Source organism: Desmodus rotundus, chromosome 7 (assembly GCF_022682495.2).
Source record: "Desmodus rotundus isolate HL8 chromosome 7, HLdesRot8A.1, whole genome shotgun sequence".
Taxonomy (NCBI): Eukaryota; Metazoa; Chordata; class Mammalia; order Chiroptera; family Phyllostomidae; genus Desmodus; species Desmodus rotundus.
In genome coordinates this window covers 85763039-85785013 of record NC_071393.1, presented here as the reverse complement: position 1 = coordinate 85785013, position 21975 = coordinate 85763039, and the positions used below count along the sequence as shown (strand labels likewise).

The window sequence follows — 21975 nt, the reverse complement described above, 5'->3', positions numbered from 1 at the left end:
TTTTCCTGCCAATGTTTTCCTCAAGGACTTTTATGGTGTTACGGCTTATATTTAAGTCTTTTATCCATCTTGAGTTTATTTTCGTGTATGGCGTAAGTTGGTGATCGAGTTTCATTTTTTTGCACGTAGCTGTCCAGATCTCCCAACACCATCTGTTGAAGAGGCTGTTTTTGCTCCATTTTATGCTCCTGCCTCCTTTGTCAAATATTAATTGATCGTATAGACTTGAGTTTATTTCTGGGCTCTCTATTCTGTTCCATTGGTCTATGTGCCTGTTTTTATGCCAATACCAGGCTGTTTTGATTACAGTGGCCTTGTAATACAGTTTGATATCAGGTATTGTGATCCCTCCTGCTTTGTTTTTCTTTCTCAAAATTGCTGCAGCTATTCGAGGTCGTTTATGGTTCCATATGAATTTCTGCAATGTTTGTTCTATATCTGTGAAATATGTCATGGGTACTCTAATAGGGATTGCATTGAATCTATAAATTGCTTTGGGTAGTATGGCCATTTTGATAATGTTGATTCTTCCAATCCATGAACATGGTACATGCTTCCATTTGTTTGTATCTTCCTTAATTTCTTTCTTCAGTGTTGTGTAGTTTTCTGAGTACAGGTCTTTTACCTCCTTGGTTAGGTTTATTCCTAGGTACTTTATTTTTCTTGTTGCTATATCGAATGGGATTTTTTTCCTGATTTCTGTTTCTGCAGTTTCGTTGCTGGTGTACAGGAATGCCTTTGATTTCTGGGTATTGACTCTGTATCCAACTGTTTTGCCAAATTCATTTATTAAGTCGAGTAGTTTTTGAGTGGAGTCTATAGGGTTTTCCATGTACACTATCATGTCGTCTGCAAACAGTGACAGTTTCATTTCCTCCTTTCCAATTTGGATGCCTTTTATTGCTTTTTCTTGTCTGATTGCTGTGGCTAGGACTTCCAATACTATGTTGAATAGGAGTGGTGAGAGAGGGCATCCTTGTCTAGTTCCTGATCTTAGTGGGAAAGCTCTAAGTTTTTGTCCATTGAGTGTGATGTTGGCTGTAGGTCTCTCATATATGGCCTTAATTATGTTGAGGACTGCTCCCTTTATTCCCACTTTGCTGAGTGTTTTTATCAGAAATGGGTGCTGTATCTTATCAAATGCTTTTTCCGCATCTATTGATATGATCATGTGATTTTTGTCTTTGCTGTTGTTGATGTGATGTATTATGTTTATTGATTTGCGAATATTGTACCATCCTTGCATCCCTGGGATGAATCCCACTTGGTCATGGTGGATGATCTTTTTAATATATTGCTGGATGCGGTTTGCTAATATTTTGTTGAGAATTTTAGCGTCTATGTTCATCAGCGATATTGGCCTGAAGTTTTCTTTCTTCGTTGTGTCTTTATCTGGTTTTGGGATTAGGATGATGTTGGCTTCATAAAAAGAGTTTGGGAGTCTTCCATCAGTTTGGATTTTTTCGAATAGTCTGTGAAGGATAGGGGTTAGTTCTTCCTTAAATGCTTTGTAGAAATCTCCTGTGAAACCATCTGGTCCAGGGCTTTTGTGTGATGGGAGTTTCTTGATGACAGCTTCAATTTCCTTTGCTGATATTGGTTTGTTCAGGTTTTCTGCTTCTTCTTCATTCAGTTTTGGAAGATTATATTTTTCTAGAAATGTGTCCATTTCATCTAGGTTTTCAAATTTCTTAGCATACAGGTCTTCATAGTAATTTCTTACGATCCTTTGTATTTCTGTGGTATCAGTTGTAATCTCTCCACTTTCATTTCTAATTCTGTTTATTTGGATCCTCTCTCTTTTTTTCTTGATGAGCCTACTTAAAGGCTTGTCGATTTTGTTTATCTTTTCAAAGAACCAGCTCCTGGATTCATTGATCCTTACAATTGTGCTTTTAGTCTCTATGTCATTTAGTTCTGCTCTGATCTTGGTTATTTCCTTCCTTCTGCTTGCTCTGGGCTGTCTTTGTTGTTGTTCCTCCAGTTCTTGTAGGCGTAGGGTTAGGTTGTTTGTTTGAACTGTTTCTAACTTCTTAAGGTAGGCCTGTATTGCTATGAACTTCCCTCTCAGGACTGCCTTTGCTGTGTCCCATAGGTTTTGGGTTGTTGTGAGTTCGTTTTCATTTGTTTCCAGGAAGTTTTTGATTTCTTCCCTAATCTCATTCTTGACCCATTCATTGTTTAATAGCATGCTATTCAGTCTCCATGCTTTTGAGTGTTTTGGGTTTTTACCCTTGGCGTTGGTTTCTAGTTTCAGACCCTTGTGGTCAGAGAAGATGCTTGATATGATTTCAATTTTCTTGAATTTGTTGAGGCTTGCTTTGTGTCCTATCATGTGGTCTATCTTTGAAAAAGTTCCATGGACACTTGAAAAGAACGTGTATTTTGCTTCTTTGGGATGAAAAGCTCTGTATATATCAGTTAAGTCCATTTCCTCTAAGGTATTGTTAAGTGACACAATATCTTTGTTGATCTTTTGTTTGGAAGACCTGTCCATTTTTGATAGTGGGGTGTTAAAATCCCCTACTATAATTGTGTTGCTGTCAATATCTTTCTTGAAATCCTCCAAGATTTTCTTTATGTATTTGGGTGCTCCTATGTTGGGTGCATATATATTTACAATGTTTATGTCTTCTTGGTGGATTCTTCCTTTGAGTATTATGAAGTGACCTTCTGGGTCTCTCTTTATGGCCCTTCTTTGGAAGTCTATTTTGTCAGATATGAGTATTGCTACCCCTGCTTTTTTTTCCTGTCCGTTTGCTTGGAAAATTTGTTTCCAGCCCTTCACTTTCAGTCTGTGTAAGTCTTTTGTCCTGAGATGGGTTTCTTGTAGGCAGCATATGTGTGGGTCATGTTTTCTTATCCATTCAGCTGTTCTATGTCTTTTGATTGGAGCATTTAATCCATTTACGTTTAAGGTTATTATCGATAGGTAGTTATTCATTGCCATTATTTCCTACCTGTGTTCCTCTGTCTTTCTCTTTTCCTTCCTTTCCTTAAAGCAGTCCCTTTAGCATCTCTTGCAGAGCTGGTTTGGTGGAGCTGTATTCTTTTAGACTTCTTTTGTCTGGGAAACTCTTTATTTGGTCTTCTATCTTGATTGAGAGCCTTGCTGGGTAAAGTAGTCTTGGTTGCAGGCCTCTGGTTCTCAGTACTTGGAATATTTTTTGCCATTCTCTTCTGGCTTGGAGCGTTTCCATTGAGAAGTCAGTTGCTAACCTTATTGGGGCTCCCTTGTATGTTACTTCCTTTTTCTCCCTTGCTGCCTTTAAGATCCTCTCTTTGTCTTGGAAATTTGCCATTTTAATTATGATGTGTCTTGCAGTGGGTCTCTTTGGGTTCCTCTTGTTTGGGACTCTCTGTGATTCCTGGATTTGGGTGACTTTTTCTCTTCTCAGATTAGGGAAATTTTCCATCATTACTTTTTCAAACAGGTTTTCTATCCCTTGCTCTTCTTCTTCTCCTTCTGGTATTCCTATTATACGGATATTGTTACGTTTCATGTTGTCCTGAATTTCCCTTATTGCCTCTTCATTCTTTCTGAGCCTCTTTTCCTTTTCTTGCTCCTTCTGGGTGTTTTTTTCTACTTTATCCTCCAGCTCGCTGATCCGATCCTCTGCTTCGTCAAGTCTGCTTTTAATTCCTTCTACTGTGTTCTTCAATTCAGAAATTGTATTCTTCATTTCCTCTTGGCTCTTGTTGATATTTTCTATTTCCTTTTTCATGTTGATATAGTTTGCAGTGAGTTCATTGTAGTTTCCTTGTAGTTTCTGGTAGTTCTCTTTGAGCTCAGAGAGCTCAGTGAGTTTCCTGATGACCATTGCTTTGAACTCAGTATCTGATAGTTGACTTGCCTCTTTTTCGGTTAGTATTCTTTCTGAGACTTCCTCCTTTCCTTTCATTTGGGAATTGTTTCTTTGTCTTCCCATTGTTTGTGAGGCTCTTCTTGTTGGCCTCTGCATCTTAAATTGCTTTGTTCTGACTCCCTGGATTTATGATATGAACTTCTATGGTAGAATGCCAATGGGATTCGGTGGTGCTGTCTCCTTACTCTCCTGTGCTCACTGGTCTTGAGCTGACGTTTATGTGTTTAACACGGTCTAACTCTAGTCTTTTCAGCACTCCAGGTTTTGTTGTCTCACCTGTGGGAAAAAGAGAAAGGGGGGGCAAAAGAAAAGAAAAAAAAAAAAACACACACACACACAAAACAAACCAAAACAAAGATGGGAAGGAGGGAAAAAGGAAATAGGAAAGGAGGAAAGGAAGGAAGGAGGGAAGAAGGAATAAAGAAAGATCGGAGGCAAGATAAGAAGGAATTTTAGCAAAAATTAAAACATAGAAATAGATAAAAGAAGGCAGGAAGAAGACATAAAAATGGTAAAGGATGGGAAGAAGAAGGAATGAAAAAAAAGAAAAAAAGAGAGAGGAAGAAGGAATTCAGGGGGAAAGGAAAAAAAAGAAAAAGGATAAAAAAAAAAAAAAATCTTCTGTTGGCTTTAAACCGGTCAGGTTATTTCTGCTGGTGTCCTGTCTGTGAAACGGGAGGGGGTGGTTGGAAGGATTGGTTTCACTTTTCTCTCTTCCTGGGTCACACTCTTCGCTGTTTTGTAGGTGTGGTCCCTGGCAGTCAATCAGTCCGTTGATCAGCCAATCCAGCCGCTTTGGCTTGTGACGCGTGCGCGCGCAGCAGGGGAATCCAGCCGCTTTGGGTCTGTGACGTTATTTTGTGCCCTGAGCGCGCAGCCGGTGGACCAATCGAGCCGCCCGGGCTTGGAACGCTGGCGCGCAGGTGGCGGATTCAGCCGCCTTGGGGTTAGGACACTCGCCAGCAGCTTTGTATTTGGAAAACAGGCACCCAGCCGGCCCTGAGCTTGGTGAGCGAGCGCAGCCCGCTGAGCCACAGGCTCTATGCTTGGGGGCCCAATCCAGCCGCCCTGGGCTTGAGTCTCTCGGGCGGGCGGGGCCGCCCTGGGACTGAATCACGCGGCACTCGGTTCCGAGGTTTTGGGCCTGTGGGTGGAGCAGCTAGTCTCTGCTCCAAATTATCTCGGAGGTTTCAGGTGTGGGTCCCGTTCGCTAATCTGCTCGCGCGCGCGACCGGACCTCAGGTGAGCGTAGAAGTCCAGGGGTGGAGGGGGAGGGGCGCCAGGGGTCTCGGCTACTACCGAGAGTTCTCTAATTAGCCCCTGAGTGTCTCTATTTTCTTTTTCTTTTTGAGAAATTCCTCCTTTTCAAGCCCCCCTGGTCTAATCAAGCACCTGGCTGCTCACAGCGCAGCCTGGCCCTCTCCCAAGACTCCTGCCGCAGCCCCTGCGCCAGGGCTGGCGCTTCTGCCGCCCTTGTACCGCGCGGTCCTGGGTCCCGTGGACCTTATTGTCCTTGAGCACTCTTCTTACCGTCAGATCCTTCAGTGTCCTCTATCTTTGGTCTCTGATCTTCGTATATGCTGGAATACTGTTGGCTGTTCGCTCTGCTCCTCAGATCAGCTAGGTATTTCCCTGGCGTTGAGGGGAAGTGGACTCTGCTCCCACCTATGTTGCCGCCATCTTCCCCATTCAACACTGAGTTTTTTAACTCCCTAGCTCTCAGCTTCACTGCCTTACAATAACATGGGTTTTCAATTCTTTGTCTTGCTCCTTATCATCATGGAACACGGCAAGTGGCCTGGCACTGAGATGCGCCACCCACCCCCGGAATTCTGTATTGTAACTGGCTCATGGTCACTAGGGAAGCTTTCAAACAGCTTCTTGAGTTACCTCTTTACCAACATCCTGTGTGAAAACCCAAAGAAATCAACTTCTCTTGCTTAGCCATCAGTTGTAATAAGTGGATCTCAACTGATGAATACTTGAGAGTGGAGACATTTTTACTTACCACATTTTCCTTATCACAGTAGAAAGGAAAATCACTTGATACAATTGCAGCATACTGAAGCAGTACTTTATTGATAGTCTAGGAAGAAATAACAAGAACGTTGTCAAATGTATCCAGGTAAGTACATAGTTTTATACATACACTGTAGAGGTTAATGCTAACCAGGCAAACTTTTCATGTTTTTTTCAATGTTTTATAAGTGATGATTAATTCTACCTCTTGCCAAAAAAAGGATTTCAATTAAACTATTATATTTAGATGAAAATTTGTTATATTTCTTCGTATATTTGGAAGATATTCCACATGGATTTATTCCATTTTAATACAATATACTCCATCACAAAATTCTTTACTTCTAACTTTACTAAGTACTCTGAATATATACCAATGAATTTTGTGGCAAATCTTGACTCTCTGTGCTTGACTACTAATGACTCCTAATGCTCTCTCTGTCTCTCTTTTTTTTTTTACTAAATGACACCTTATGCTTTGAATGATCTCTTATGATTTCTAGTTACCACCCTTGCACACACATATATCATGCCAAGATTCTTTGGTGTGGTCATTTTCTCAACTTTCTCCACTGTTCCTAAATACCGTATTTTGCTGTGTATAATGAGAACTTTTTTGACCAATTTTTTGAGGGAAAATGAAGGATGCACATTATACATGGGTAGTACTAATTCCATATCTATATAAATGTTTTTAATTCTTTTATTTATGCTTATGCATTAAAAGTGTAACTCTAGAAAGCAATAATGATATCTGTATACAAAATAATACCATGGAATACAATAATTGGTTTTGTTGAATCTATTTGTATCTGAATATGAATAAATAAATACTTGAATTAAAAATTTAAATGAAAGATGTTTTCCCTGAAGGTTTGGGCCAGAAACGTGGGTGCACATTATACACGGCAGAGCATTACACATGGTAAGATAGAGTTCCTCACTCTAAGTAGGGTCAGAGTATTCTCATACATGCCACTTAGCAATAAATATTTTCAATAATTTTCTATGATAAGGAGCCTTACTGATTAATATCAAAGACCTCTTAAAACATAACACTTCGGCTTTTGTTGTATCATAATATCTCTATACATTTTCCTTAATTTACTATGTTATTTATTGATGCATTATTTGCTAAAAATATTGCCTAATCTTTCCCCTCTTTCTGTGCTTTTCATCCTAATTCCATATTTCCCTTCTCCATCTAATAACTATTTCTGAGCCTAAGGATGCCCTCTGCTTCTACTAATTATGCAAAACAAGGGAAACAAACTCTGTTACATTTTATTTTAATTACTTAAAAATGTATCAATGAGCTTCAAGCTACTGCTTTTAATTAAATAGCTTGAATTTACCATAAGTCAAATGTGGATGTGATTTTTCTTAGGAGAGAGAATAAAAGTAGATATATGCCAACTCTTTTCATAGAAAAACATGGGCACAAAAGCTTTTATTTTCTTTTTGTGAAATATATTCATCTTAATTTTCTTTGTTGCTTAAAATCGACTCAGGGAGACACTCCAACGAGTTAAACTGAAGGAGACAGAGTTAATCTTCAAAATGAATTCACCAACTGTGTCTATGAATTTGTTTTCTAGACTTTTAAGATTAGGATGAAATCCTGAAATTAGGGATAACATGCAGAAGAAAAGCAATACTCTGTGGAAGTACAAACTAAAATGATAATATGTGTCAATTTAAACAGAAGATCAGCCATGGAAAATATAAAACCTTACCAAGCAGCAGACCAATAAATCTAGGAAAACAGATGGTTGATCAGACTTGAGTGTCTTGCAAAGGCAGCTGCTCCAATTTTACTTTAGACATTACGCTAACCCTTACTTTGGGACTTACCTAAGGAGTGCTAAGTCGCACGTACATACGAACCCTACTCAATTCACAGATTCTAACGACAGTGTAAACTGTAGGAATCATTTCACTAAATTGCAAAAACAAAAACAAACAAAAGCCTGACTTTAGGAGCTTATTGCAATAAAGACATCATCAGTTGCTCAAGATAAAGTCTGGGCAGGGAATCCAAACCCTCATTTCTGATCATCATCAAGGTATCCCCACAGGATCTAACGCTCCACTTTACTTCATAGGAAAACCTTAATCCCTTGGATTCCTGCTGGGAGAAAACTGAGCCTAAGATCTCACACCCGCTGGTCTACAAAATGCCAGTGGTTAGCAAGTCAGGATGGGTAGCAAGTAAGGAATAGTTCTCAGCCATGTAGGTTGTGCCCTTGAGAGTTGTGGGTGTACCGGCTGTAATAACATTCATTTCTTTACTGACATAGAAAGTAAACCTGAATGAAAATTCGCATACAAATTTTAGGAGCAACCTCAATTTCATTCTAATTTATTCAGTGACATAAATCGCTATATTAGTTCTTTAGTTACTACTAGTGAGTATTTAATATTAGTAAGACCTTCATTTTTTAATTAACACTAGCAAGTAGTTACTTAAGACATGTCTGCCTAAGGCATGTCTCCAGCAGCAACACTAGCATTACCTGCAACTTACTGGAAATGCAAATTCTCTGATTTTATTGCAGATTACAGAGTCAGCAATTCTGGGGTTTTGTCTGAGCAATCTATTTTTTAAGAAGTCTCCGGGTGATACTGATGCAAGCTGACGCTTAAGCACCATTGTCCTAACTAATCACGGCAGGGGGGAGGTGACTCTTCAGAGAGAACCTGTTGATGGAAGGGGTACTTAGTAAAGCCTGGAAAGTAGGACTTCTGAGTGTATGAACTTAGGTCATTATTTCATCTTCGGGGGACTGTTGGGGTTCAGAAGTGGTGACACCATAGAGAGGGGCAACAGGTAGTCTACCAGGGGCTGTTTGCATCATGTTCTGTAATAAAACAGAGTTTAAGTGAAAAGATAGTCATGAGGTGAGGACAGTTCTTTTCTGGATGCAGCAAAGGAGCTGCCATTCAAAGAGCTCCGGATTAAATGAGATGAAGTGTTCTAATAGGATGGTGGCAGTGAAGAGAGGGCTTCTGCTGTATTTAAAGGATTAGATAGAGCGACTCAAATATCTCCAAGCTTCAATATATCTGATTTGACATGCAGGTTCTGCTTCTATTGAGTCGGATGGCCATCAATTACACAATTAGGAGACTTACACAAAGTCTCCTAAGCTAATGCCACACTAGTAGGAATAAATTAAATAGCCTGTCAACACTACCAGTAGGTTTATTAGGGATTTACTCATATAATCAGTAAGATAAAAGCCCTGGTCCAAAATCTACTTTTGCAGTCACATTTTAGGCATGGAACATCATAGTATTAGAGCAACACAGAGAAGACAAGAATACTCTGTTTTATCTGTTAAGTGACATTAGAAATATCACTTCAGTGCTTTATAACAGTAGATTTTAATGCATCCAACAAAGGTAAACCCCCATAGATACATAGGTTTGGCCCAAAGGGTAAAAATAAAGGGTGAGATTTCACTGTTTGACTTACCAGCTGATTTCTGATGACACGAGAATGTGAAGGTAGAATAGCTTAGTGGTTACAAGCATCCTATACGTACCATTTCTAGATGGGTGGGTGCATTACTGGAGTTATTTAAACTTTCTGAGCATTTTGTGTCATTTGAAAAATTAGGGAAAATAACAGTATCTATCCCATGGGGTTGTTGTAAAGAATTGGGGAGGTAGTGTAGGTAAAATAATTAGTAGATAGTGGTACTCAATGAATTATCATTATTTTTTAAAATTAAAAAAGGTTCCCAGAAAATAAGGAATGTGTATGCCTCATTCACCAAAGTATCTCCAGCACCTGGCAAACAACCAGACTTACAAGAGTCAATTAATAGCTGATTTGTTTTTACGTAGTACTGAAGATACTGTTACTTCATTTCTCTCTCCTTTTTTAGATTAAACTGCCCATACTTATCAAGAGCAGCAATATGGCCATAGGAACATTTACTTCCCATGTGCTATTTCACAACTCATCAATCATAGTTCCTGATGAATCTGCTATGAAATTTAAAGCATTTGTTTGGTTCCTTATTTGGTCTTACATATGCTCTAGAAAGAACAAATCTTCCCTTTAAGTTCCATATTAGGATGCTAAAAATCTTCTAAAGTTTCTGAAGATATATATCACTAATATATCTTCTCTACAAGAGATGGTTTAGATTGTGTAATTCCCAGAAAGAGAATGTGATTTCAGTATATTTTGAAACAAGGAACTCAATTCTAAGAAAGAAAGGGTTTTAAGACCAATGGTCATATCTAAACTCCAGTTGTTTGAAGTTATTAAAAAATACAATGAGGTGTGTCTGGAAAAAGCCCGGCCACTGTTAATACAACAAGAATGGTTTGTGATGTCAATATATCCTGGCAGCCAAAAGAATGGACTGGAATGCGCATGTGTGAACAGTGATGACTGTACTAGTCAGGGGGGTGTTAGACTCCACTGAGTGAGCCCATGGCATTCAAAATGACTGAGCGAGTAAAGCAACAAATCTGCATCAAATTTTGTGTTAACCTTGGACATTCCTCCATGGAAAGTATCCAGATGATTGAGAAGGCTGCAGCTATGGGCAAATGGTGATTGGCAGCTTCATCACAACAACATGGCTGCTCGTGTGCAGAGTTTTTTGGTGAAGCATCAAATCACCCAGGTGACTCCGCCCCCCTACAGCCCAGATTTGATGCCCTGTGACTTTTGTCTTTTCCCAAAACTCAAATCACCTCTGAAAGGGAAGAGATTTCAGACCATTGATGAGGTTCAGAAAAATATGATGGGGCAACTGATATCTACTGGGAGAACTGTGTGAGGTCCCAAGATGCCTACTTTGAAGGGGACCGAGGCATCATTGTCCTATGTACACCATTTCTTGTATCTTGTTCAATAAATGTTTCATGTTTTTCATATTTAGTTAATCTAAATAGCTATGAAAATAGCTATATATATTAACTGCAGAGTCTCATTTTTATGATTATGATTTAAAAAATCATTCCAGTAAAATAGAAGTTATTTTTCAATGAAATTTGCCAATTTCTACTTTCCCAGAAAATGTTCTTCATTATTCTTACATTATTGCCTAGTGATAATAATTGGGTATTATTGAATTCCCATGGGTTACAAATATTTTACTTAATTGAGATTATTTTTTGTGCCAATAAAAGCTCATACTTCCTCAGTGACACGTGGAGCCTAATTATTTTCTTTTTGCTTTAGAGAATGAGTTTTCCTGAGTGCACTTCTAATACAGCCCTCTTTGTGACCTCCTACCCCTTTTTACTTCCCTCCCATCTATTTGATTACATCCCCAGTAGTCTCCATATGGTTACATTCAGCTTTACAGCCAGAGAAAGGTCAGAGCTACCAAGAGGTGGAGGATGGGCTAGAGCCCAGGGCCTAAGAGTCCCAGTTCAGCTTTCTTCCTTCTCCCCCTCAGTGCTTCCATGTCTACACCTTACATAACCTGCTACCTGAGAGTCAATTAAATTTACTTTTCTAATAGCATGCGCAATTATAATAGCATGTTACTAAATATATTAACTCTGAGATTATTAAATTCTCACATGATCCTGCTTCCACTATGAGTCCTGCAGTTCCAAGAATAGATGTGACATACTTTTTGAGGCAGTATCCCTAATGACCCCATTTTCTCCTTTTCTTGGCAGTCACCCAAAATTCAGCTGCTAATCAAGAAAATTGTTCCTCGATTTTTTAGAGTAAGTCTCTTGCAGAATGCCTGCAGATTTCAACATATTGGGAAATTAAAATCAGCTACTACCAAGAAAACTATCATCTTTAAAAGTGGGAGGCTCCTTTAGTCTTTGTAACTAACAGACATAGAGACTAGAGTTTTATATATTACATGGCAGATAAATAATGTAATACTGTTTTGACTGACAGATTGTCTTTCTAAAAGTCTTCATTGGCCGTTCATTTTCTACTAAAGAACTTTAGCTACTTTGCCTGTTCTTTAAGACTCTTTACAAATGTGGACCTTACTTTCCAATTATAGTTCCATCTGCCCTCTATGAATCCTATGCTCTGTCTTCCTTGGGACCTCTCAGGCTAGAACCCCTTAGTCACAAAACAGTAAGGGTGGGGGAGGTGACAGATGGCCTTTCCTTGACCAAATTCTGGCCAGGTTCCTGGATGCCCTCTTGTCACCTAGGCCTCAGCCTTGGCCTATAAAGACTTGAACGTACACTAACATAAATAGAGGCCGCACTCCATGTTGACACTAGCACTCTTAAAGTGTCTGCCTGCAAAGCCACAAGGCTGCCGAAAGATTGATCGTTTGTTGCAGCCAAGACTTGAAGATAGGTCCCTGTCTCCCCACCTCTGTGGGATGGATGGAACCTAACTTCCGTAAGCGCCAGGGAGCAAACCTGGATGGGTTTCATGTGAACCGACTCTCTTGTTTTTCCGCGATTTTTCCCTACCCTGGTTCTGCTTAGCCCCGTCTTGTCCCTACTTTTTCTTTCTTCCTTTCAAATGCCCAGTGACCTCTGTATAAAGCAAAATTGAGTCACCAGTTCATTCTGGGCTCTTCTCTGTTGGAATAGTATATTCTTGATTAAAATCTGTCCTTCCCACTTTAACTAGTATCTGGCATTGTTCATCTTTGATAAAGACTGTTCTACAGGGTTACCCAACCTCTATCTGGTGTTGTGTGAGCTGAAAGTAAATATTCACTTTAAATCACAGAATTTCTTGGTTGACCTGTTACCTCAGCATAAATTGTCCTTCCACAGTTGGTAAAGATACTGTCTTCGACAAGAAACCTTTGCTAATTCATCTATTAGTGAACCAGGTTTAAAGAGCCAGAGCCAATGACAGGGTCAGGCTCAAGTCTTCCATTCATAAAAGACTTCAAAGTTAGACTTTTTGTGATAATGCAAATGAAGTTACATACTCGTGTATTTGTGTCTGTGCTTAAAAGCATATTAAATGTATATCTCTTTTATGGGATGAATTGTGTCCCTTCAAAATTCATATGTTGAAACCCTAACCCCCAGTACGTCAGAATGTGACTGTATTTGGAGACAGAGCCTTTAAAGAGGTGACTCTGAAAGCCATCACTGGGGGCTGTAATCCAATCTGACCAGAATCTTCACAGGGAGAGAAAATGAGGACACATGTAGAAACCCCTGGGGTTCACGTGCTCAGAGAAAAGACGGTGTGAGGACAGTGACAGGGCTGCCGTCTGAGAGTCTGGAGAAGACTCAGGAGAAACAAAACTCGAGATATGCATCAGATGCAGATATTCTGGGCCCTTTCAACCTCTGAGCTCCCCTGATTATAGCATTTAACTTTGTCATAGTTGTTTGCAGAGTTGGCCTTCCCACTGTACGTTTTCTGAGGTCAGAGATTATGCTTACTCATGACTAGTCTCTCAAGGCGGCTCGCAGAGTGTGCAAGGGAGGCAATGAGTAAGCACGATAGGGCCTGATTTAGCCTTAGGGCGGTAAGACACAGGGCTGCCTGTAGGTCATTCCCCTACATTATTCTATGTGTCATAACACCACCTGCTTAAAAGTCTCCAAATGTTCAGTGTTTCTTATATTGTTTAAAAGTGTAAACTTCTCAACCTGGGAAGCAAAGCTCTTCAAGATCTGACCCCATCTTCACTTCCCCAACCTTTCCCACTGCCTCTCCCAAAACAGATGTTTTTGTTCTTTATGTCAAGCTCAGCTTTACCACCTTCCTTCATTCCTGCTGTTCCCTCTGCTTGGAATACTTCCACAACTTCATCTTTGTAGGCTGAATGAGCCCCATTTCCCCATGAAACCTCTGCCTATTTCAGCTCTTATTTTTCTTTCCCCTCAACTTACTGTAAATCCTGTTATACTTAGGACCAAATTGCATCCCTCTTCAGGTGAACTTCCAATTAGTTTGTCATGTGGTACTAATTTTATACACATGAGCGGGGACCCCCTAAAAAACAGTTATCTTCTGGAGGGCAGGTCCCTTGTAATACAGGCTTCCCAAGCTAAGTGAGTGTTCTACGAATGCATCTGTATCAGTGTACCTGCTGGCATTGTTGTGAGAGGCTGCATTCAGCTTCAGTGAATTTCTTTTGAAGACTCTTTCAATGCATGGGCCCATTTCATGATGGATGATTTACGAGGGCACCTGCCCACACTGCGCTGAGTGTTCAGCAGCTTTTGACCAAAACAGCATGACCCCTGTGCCCCACCCTCCCTATTCACCTAATCTCATCCCAAACAACTTTTTTTTTTGTTTCCTCAGATGAAAAAAGTCCTCAAAGGGAAATGTTTCACTGATGTGGAAGAGGTGAAACAGCAACAACAAAAAACCATCAGAAGCACTAGAAGGCGTCAAAACAGATGAGTTCAAAAACTGTTTTGAGCAGTGGAAAAAATGCCTCAATTCATGTATTGCATTAAATGGAGAATACTTTGAAGGTCACTGAAATTTAAACATGTAAGAATAAATGCACAATTTTTTATAAATAAATTCCTTTTTGGGGGTTCCCCTCTGGTATACATGTATATATGTGATTTGAAAGGCAGAAACTGCATCTTTTATCCCTTACATTTCTCCTGAAGCTCTTGGAAAATAGTAAGCACTTTGTAAGTCTTAGACTCTAAGGAGAGGAAGAGGTCTGAAGAGGAGTCTGGTTGACCCAGACTGATCTGTGAAGTAAGAAAACTCAGTTTTTAAAAGCCAGGGAACTGCTCAGACTCACACTACTGTCACTGGATGGTTTGAAATCAGGGCTCTGTTGTCACGACTCCAAGTTCAATATATTCAATATGTTGAATGTGTTGGAGGGTCCAGCACAAATAATGTCCTTTTTATTACAAAATCTTTTATTACAAAATCATAAGCATTTAATTCTGTAAAATAATATCACACTTACGCACACCATATGACATGTTAGGTGAAATGTTCAAATTGCTGTCCATCTCACGTGCTATCCACGTGAGACATTCATGTACCCTCCCAACCACCTTCAGGCAGGCGTCACGTCTGCCGTGCCGTGTCACGTACTTTTCATTGCACTACAGTGTCGGCTAGAAGATACTTGCAATTTGAATACTGAATGCCAAGGCTTATTTTCAGCTATAAAGCACCACATTTGAAATGAAAGTAATTTGGCCACCCATGGTAGTATCTTCAGTTAAAAATGACTGAGTCATTAATGTGAATAACGCAGATTTTTTAAAGATGATAAGTCCATATTTAAAAAGCAGGAAGTGAAGAAAGAAAAATGACAAACCTGAAAGAACTGACTCTCATCGACTACCATTAGAAATCAAATTGGGCAGTGCTGTCGGAGAAGACACACTACAGAACGGCAGCATTATTCAGGTTCTAAGCAGGCAAATAGTGACACGGCGCAGTCCCAGCAAAGAAAAGATTCATTTCATTTAACCTACCTTTGCAAATCTTCTCATTAAGTGAGATAATGCTTCAGGGTTAGGGCATTCCAGTTTCTTAATAATCTCAAAGCTCTGATTAAGCTGAGCAAAGACATCAACCACGGAACAGGAGAAGAGGGCATGATCGGATGTCTGCTGGAACTGAGGGGAGAAGGCGAAACCATCCCATTAAACACATCAGCAGGACTGTAGAAACAGTCTTCATTATTTCACGTAAACAACTGAATCTTTTATATCCTGGACTTGCATATCATGGACTTTCATTTTTCAGTCATAAAATATCTATTCGTTTTAAAATCATTTCTCTTCTTTCCTGGAAGATGTAGTGGAACGAATGTCATGGAACAGGCTACTATTTATGGTTTCTCCATTGCTGAACTGGGGAACTGTTTTTGTTTGTTTGCTTCTCATGCCCCACAGGTATTAGGATGATTTAGCCAGCAGACTGTGGCTCAAGACTTTTGAGTTGCTTCAGAGGCCTTGGGAGTGTGTCTGCTCCTAAGCTTGGCATCCTGGAAAGGTTACAGGACCACAGAGGAGTTTTATACAAGGCTGCTGAACTTGTAGTTCTGACTAAGTCAATACATAAAGAATCTTGGGGCAAAAGGGTGATTTTTAAAAAATTTATATTTTGTTTAAGCAATTTCCTAGGGTTCCTATCAGCCCTTTAAAGTTGTGTTTCAAATTTTTTGATCATTAGAGGATTAAAATAAACCTTAATAAATAACAATGAGCCTAATAATTCCCATTAACTTAAAGGTGAGAAATGTGAATAAATTTTAGCAACAAACGACCTTCAAGTAATTTAAACTCACTCCGTCCTTTTTGTCCCTTTCCAGTGCTCCATGAAGAAACTCCATTGACACGTCTTCATTTTCATCTAGCCACTGCATGACAAAAGGTTCAAACCACCTAAAAAATTAATGTTACAGACTATAAAAGATGTCATATGCACATAATTAACAGTGAACATGGCTCTGTTCTTAAATGGGAGTGATTTAATACCCCAAGTCTCTTCTCATTCACTTTTTCCAAGTCTGTTTCCTCAGAGACTTTTAGCTTACTTTATTAAATATATCCCCCTTCCTTTAACTTCATTCTTTATCTCTTTCTATGTACATTTGATTCAACAAAATAAATGCTTTGTATTCTTTACTATAGTACTCTTAATTTTACCTTGTGTTTTTTTCCTTCATTCAGAAGCATGGTTCATAGTATATGTTTTTGTTGAGGGTCAGCAGGAAATTCTTTCAGCTTCTCAGGTCAATTCTTAATTTTGCTTTATTTTTGAAGGATATCTTTAATACTTGTAGAATTCTAAGTTGATAGCTTTTTTTCCCAGCACTTAAAAAAATCAGTGTATTATATTCTGGTTCTGGTCATATTTCTTTTAGTATATTTTGTTGATTATGCTGTTATAGTCATCTCATTTTTCTTCCCCCCTGTATCCCCTTCCCTCTAGCATTCCTCTCCTTCATTCATGTCCATGGGTCATATGTATAAGTTCTTTGGCTTCTCCATTTCCCATACTATTCTTAACCTAGCCCTGTCTATTTTGTACCTACCATTTATGTTTCTTATTCCCTATACCTTTCCTTCCATTCCCTCCCTCCTCCTCCCTACTGATAACCTTCCATGTGATCTCCATTTCTGTGATTCTGTTCCTGTTCTAGTTGTTTGCTTAGTTTGTTGTTGATGTTTTTGTTTTTTAGGTTCAGTTATTGATAGTTGTGAGTTTGTTGTCATTTTACTGTTCATAGTTTTGGTCTTTTTCTTAGATAAGTCCTTTAACATTTCCTGTAATAAGGGCTTGGTGATGAGGAACTCCTTTAGCTTTACCTTATCTGGGAAGCACTTTATCTGCCCTACCATTCTAAATGATAGCTTTGCTGTATAGAGTAATCTTGGATGTAGGTCCTTGCTTTTCATGACTTTGAATATTTCTTTCCAGTCCCTTCTTGCTTGCAAGGTTTCTTTTGAGAAATCATCTGACAGTCTTATGGGCACTCCTTTGCAGGTAACTGTCTCCTGTTCTCTTGCTGCTTTTAAGATTCTCTCCTTATCTTTAATCTTAGGTAATGTAATTATGATATGCCTTGGTGTGTGCATCCTTGGGTCCAACTTCTTTGGGACTCTGAGCTTCCTGGACTTCCTGGAAGTCTATTTCCTTTGTCAGATTGGGGAAGTTCTCCTTCATTATTTGTTCAAATAAGTTTTCAATTTCTTGCTCTTCCTCTTCTCCTTCTGGCACCCCTATGGCACAGATGTTGGAATGTTTAAATGTTGGATGTTGGATGTTGGATGTTGGAATGTTGTCCCAGAGGTTCCTAAGCCTCTCTTCATTTTCTTGAATTCTTGTTTCTTCATTCTATTCCTGTTGAATGTTGATTTCTTCCTTTTGTTCCAAATCATTGATTTGAGTCCTAGTTTCCTTCCCTTCACTGTTGGTTCCATGTATATTTTGCTTTATTTCACTTTGTATAGCCTTCACTTCTTCCTTTATTTTGTGGCCAGACTCAATCACTTCTGTGAGCATCCTGATTACCAGTGTTTTGAAATCTGCATGTGATAGGTTGGCTATCTCCTTGTTGCTTAGTTGTTTTTCTGGAGTTTTGACCTGTTCTTTCATTTGGACCATATTTCTTTGTCTCAGCTTACTTGTTATGTTGTAAGGTGTGGAGCTTTAGGTATTTGCCAGAGTGGGGCAACCCACTTTGCTGTGTTGTGGTGCTGCCTGAGGGGGGAGGTGTCTGAGAGAGAACAGTGCTGCTTGCTCCACTCTCATTCTGCTTTTGGTCATTTCCCCCTCTGCCTATGAGCAAATTGGGCATTTTTTTGTGCTGATTCCTGGGTTGGTGGGCTCGTGTAAGTTCTAGGTCCCCATGGTCCCCCTCCAACAGGCTTTCCTGGTGAGACTGGCAATTTCTTCTGCTGCCATAACCCCCATAGATTTTATAGCCAGAGGTTCTGAGGCTTTATTTTCCCATGCTGGAGTCTTGGGTTGTGTTGTCTGTCTCATTCCCCAGTTGTTCCTCCTGGTTTATCCACATGCAAATGTGGGAATGCCTGGTCCACCAGCTGCCCCCCTTGCCTGCCTGGTCTGCTAGCAGCTGCCTTGTCACATGTCATCTCCGCCCCAGCTGTCTGTCTCTGCCCCTCACACCAGTCTGGATGAATGTTTCTTTTTAATACCTTGGATATTGGAATTTCATTCAGTTCATTTTTCTGGCAGTGCTGTGTGTTTTTTTTTAATTGGTTGTTATCCTTCTTTGGTTGCGTGAGGAAGTGAAACATATCTACCGATCCCCCTATCTTGGCCAGAAGTCAGTTTTGGTCACTTTTATTGAATAGCCAGCCAAAAATATTGTAGCTCTGGTAGTTTTTTCCCTTCCTTGATCCAATACATTTACAGGTTTTTGTTCTTTTTGGTTTTAAGCAGTTTTCTATGATGTATCTACAGGTAGTTTTCCTTGCATTTATCCTGCTTAGGATTTATTGAAATTTCTCAACAGTTTCATGTTTTTTAATCAGTTTTACAAAATTCATACCTAATATCTTTTAAAACATTGCTCTGGTATTAGTTTTCTTTTTTTAGGGAGATCCAATTTTTTTGTATGTTATACTTATATAATTTGTTTCCCATATGCCTTTGCACTGAAGCACTAATAGCAAATTATTTCCCTATTGAAATGTTCACTGAAAGCACTAAGTTGGGCTACATCCATCTCCTTCAAGGGACCACATCCTCCTGTACATGTAGTTATAGCACATGACATATGCCACATTGTTACATGTCGCCCTTTTTCCTGAAGCTCTGTGAATAGGGGTCCTTCATTTTTATATCTCCAGTACCTCATACATGACCTGGCACAAGATACATGCTCAATAAACATTTTTAGTATTCGATAGAACTGGGTTATCCTTTCCCTTCAGGATTCAGTTAATGCTGTACAAACACTCTTGGAAGAGGTAACACAGTAAGCCAGGCTCATCCCTAATGTTTGCAAAGGCAAAAGCATAAGCGGAGGCCCCTGTGTTGTAGACCTAACTATATATGGTTTTTAACCAAGCTAATCAACTGTTATATAAAATGTTTTCTATATTCTATCTCAACAAATAAACTTATTATACTTTGCACAGTGCCTGGTATATGGGAACTCCCACCACCCTTAACAGAATAAAATAGAATTTTGATAAATGTCAATGCAGAGTATTACAAGACTGATTGTGTAATATACTTGATAGAGATATGTTTATAAAAATGTTAGTTGTTTAATAATGACTTCAATTTTAGAAATGTAATTTCTAAGACTTTTTTTTAGTTTGAATTAGAGAAAAAAATCTGATTGTATAGCTCAATATAGAGGGTGGGACAAAAGTAGGTTTACAGTTGTGAGTATGCAAAACACAGTTTGTTCTTGCATTATTATTTATTAAATTATTATATTATTTTCTATACAAACAACTGTAAACCTATTTTTGCCCCACCCTGAACAAGCACCCTCATTTTAGCAAGAAAATCTGAGTTCAAGCACTTTTACAGAGAATCTCATCCTTTGATCCACATTCTATCATATATTTCCTTCTTTTTGAGTTGAACATCCAAGTAAGACATACTTGAAAAATGCAACACAATTCAATTAAATATGGTTCCCAAAGAGATGCAAATCATTTAATGTTAATTTAAAAATAGACATGTCTGCATTCAAATGTAGACTACGTGAAGCAATTTTAGGGCTGCATAATTCAAGTGTAATTTTATCGGACTTATAATTGAGAACAAACTTGGGGTTGAAAATCACTACTTACAAGGAGTATTCAGGAACAGCATCCTTGAAGGCAGGAAGTTCTCGCACATATTCATTATAAAACCATTTCACTTTGAAATGCAAATTCATATAATCAGTGCTCTTGCATAACCGCTGCTTTTCATGTTCTATAACAGATAAAATCAAACATTTAATAAAATTTGGTTTGCCAACAATGCTGTGTTCCAATCTACTTTTATTAGTAGAATTTCAAAAAGGAAGAAAGTAGTATATTTGCTATAAAGATGAAGGGAATTGCTAAAGACAAACCTGATATTTTATAAAATGTAAAAATCATAAATCCTATGTGGAATAGGTCAACCAGTAATGAGAAATAACTTGAATGTCTAATGTGTCATCCTGAAAAAGGTGAGAATTCTGACACATTTTTTCCTATTTATCTGCAAACTCTCATATTTTGGCCACTTTTGACCTGATGAAAGTGCCAGAAAGAATAAAAGCTCCAAGCATGAATAAAATGTGAATTAAACTAGGAGATATAATCCTTGATTAACAGTAGAAATGTGAATGAGTAGATCATATCTTGACATGAATATTTAATACTTAAAACATTAAGATAGTTGAAAAGGAAAGGAAATATATCTAACTTCTAATCCAGATTATTTCTTCTTCACCTTTTAAGTTCAGCTAAAATTATTTTATACCCTGTGGCTTTTTAGATATTCCTTTAGCAGAATTTCCTAATATGTGACTTTTTTCCTCTCTTGCTCAAAATGTATAGCTTAAAACTGTTATTTTGATCTGTAAATACAGTATTGGGTATAGAGATATCATATTACTGAACATATTTATCTCTACTTCCTTCTCTCCCCAACCTCAATATTAATAACTTGGACAATTTTGGCTACAAATACAGACACAACCAAACCTAAAATACCCTAACTATAATCAGGTTGAAAGTGCCCTCTGAGAAGCTCTGGTAGCTAAGAACTTTGATTTATAGCAGAAACAACCTATACTTTATATGCCAGGCTAAAAATACTAAATGAAGAAATTAGATTGTTGTAAACAAATTGAGAATATTCTTGCTTCTCAAAACCTGACTATAGAGACTTAAATTCAAATAATAAACATAAGCAGAAACACAATCCCAAATAGAATATTTTCAACTTATCTAAACAATGATTAATTCAAAACAACTTGTAGAACTAAGAGAGAAAGAGAAAGAACAGACACAGAAATAAGAGTAATAAACAAGTACTTCTAGAACAGACTCCCACACAAAATTATGAACTGGGTGCTGTTTTGTTTCAACTCCCTCCAGGTTCATTTCCATCTTTCCCCCTTTCAGTGTTGGGTCTCCCCTTGCCCTTTCCCCTTCTGACATCTAGTGTCCTTCTTTCCACACCTTAACAGGAAACGTTTATCTGATAAACTCACAGGCAAGAATTTAATGCCATGCAACACTGAAACCCAGACAAGGGAAGACTCTTGCTCTGGAAACTACACATTAAGAAGGCTCTCTTCTTAGCACACATATGGACTCAAAAATTAAATAGCTTCTGGGATCCTCTGTCACTCAGGATCCCACACTTGGTGCTGGCACAGAGCAAATCAGAACTTGACATTTCTGGTCTTGTGACACCACCTGTTTAAAGCCTTCTAAGCCCAGGAGAAGCACTTTGGACTGTCTCTCATTCTCTATCCTAGAAACAAAGGGTGACTCTGCCCAAATGAGATCAAGGTTTGCAGATTGCCATTGCTGACAACAGAAACAGATATTGCTTTGGAGTATGGGAAGGAATTTGAACCATGGAAGCATTTAAGTAAGAAAAAGGCAAACTAACTCATTAGGTTCTTTCTCTGAATAGCATACATGCAATAGACTATTGCATAACAATGTATTATATTTTAAGTATTTACAA

General features: G+C 38.7%; 1 protein-coding gene across 4 annotated transcripts in view; it reads right to left on the bottom strand.

Annotated features, from left to right (window-relative positions):
- UNC13C (unc-13 homolog C) overlaps positions 1-21975 on the bottom strand; it is a 543682-nt gene that overhangs the window by 103696 nt on the left and 418011 nt on the right. For all 4 annotated transcript variants that reach the window (XM_053928749.1, XM_053928748.1, XM_053928751.1 and 1 more), the window contains 4 exons: positions 20091-20217; positions 16097-16193; positions 15279-15422; positions 5875-5952 (listed from right to left, as the gene is read on the bottom strand). In XM_053928749.1, coding sequence (XP_053784724.1) covers positions 5875-5952; positions 15279-15422; positions 16097-16193; positions 20091-20217 — 446 coding nt within the window. The remainder of the gene's footprint in view (positions 1-5874; positions 5953-15278; positions 15423-16096; positions 16194-20090; positions 20218-21975) is intronic.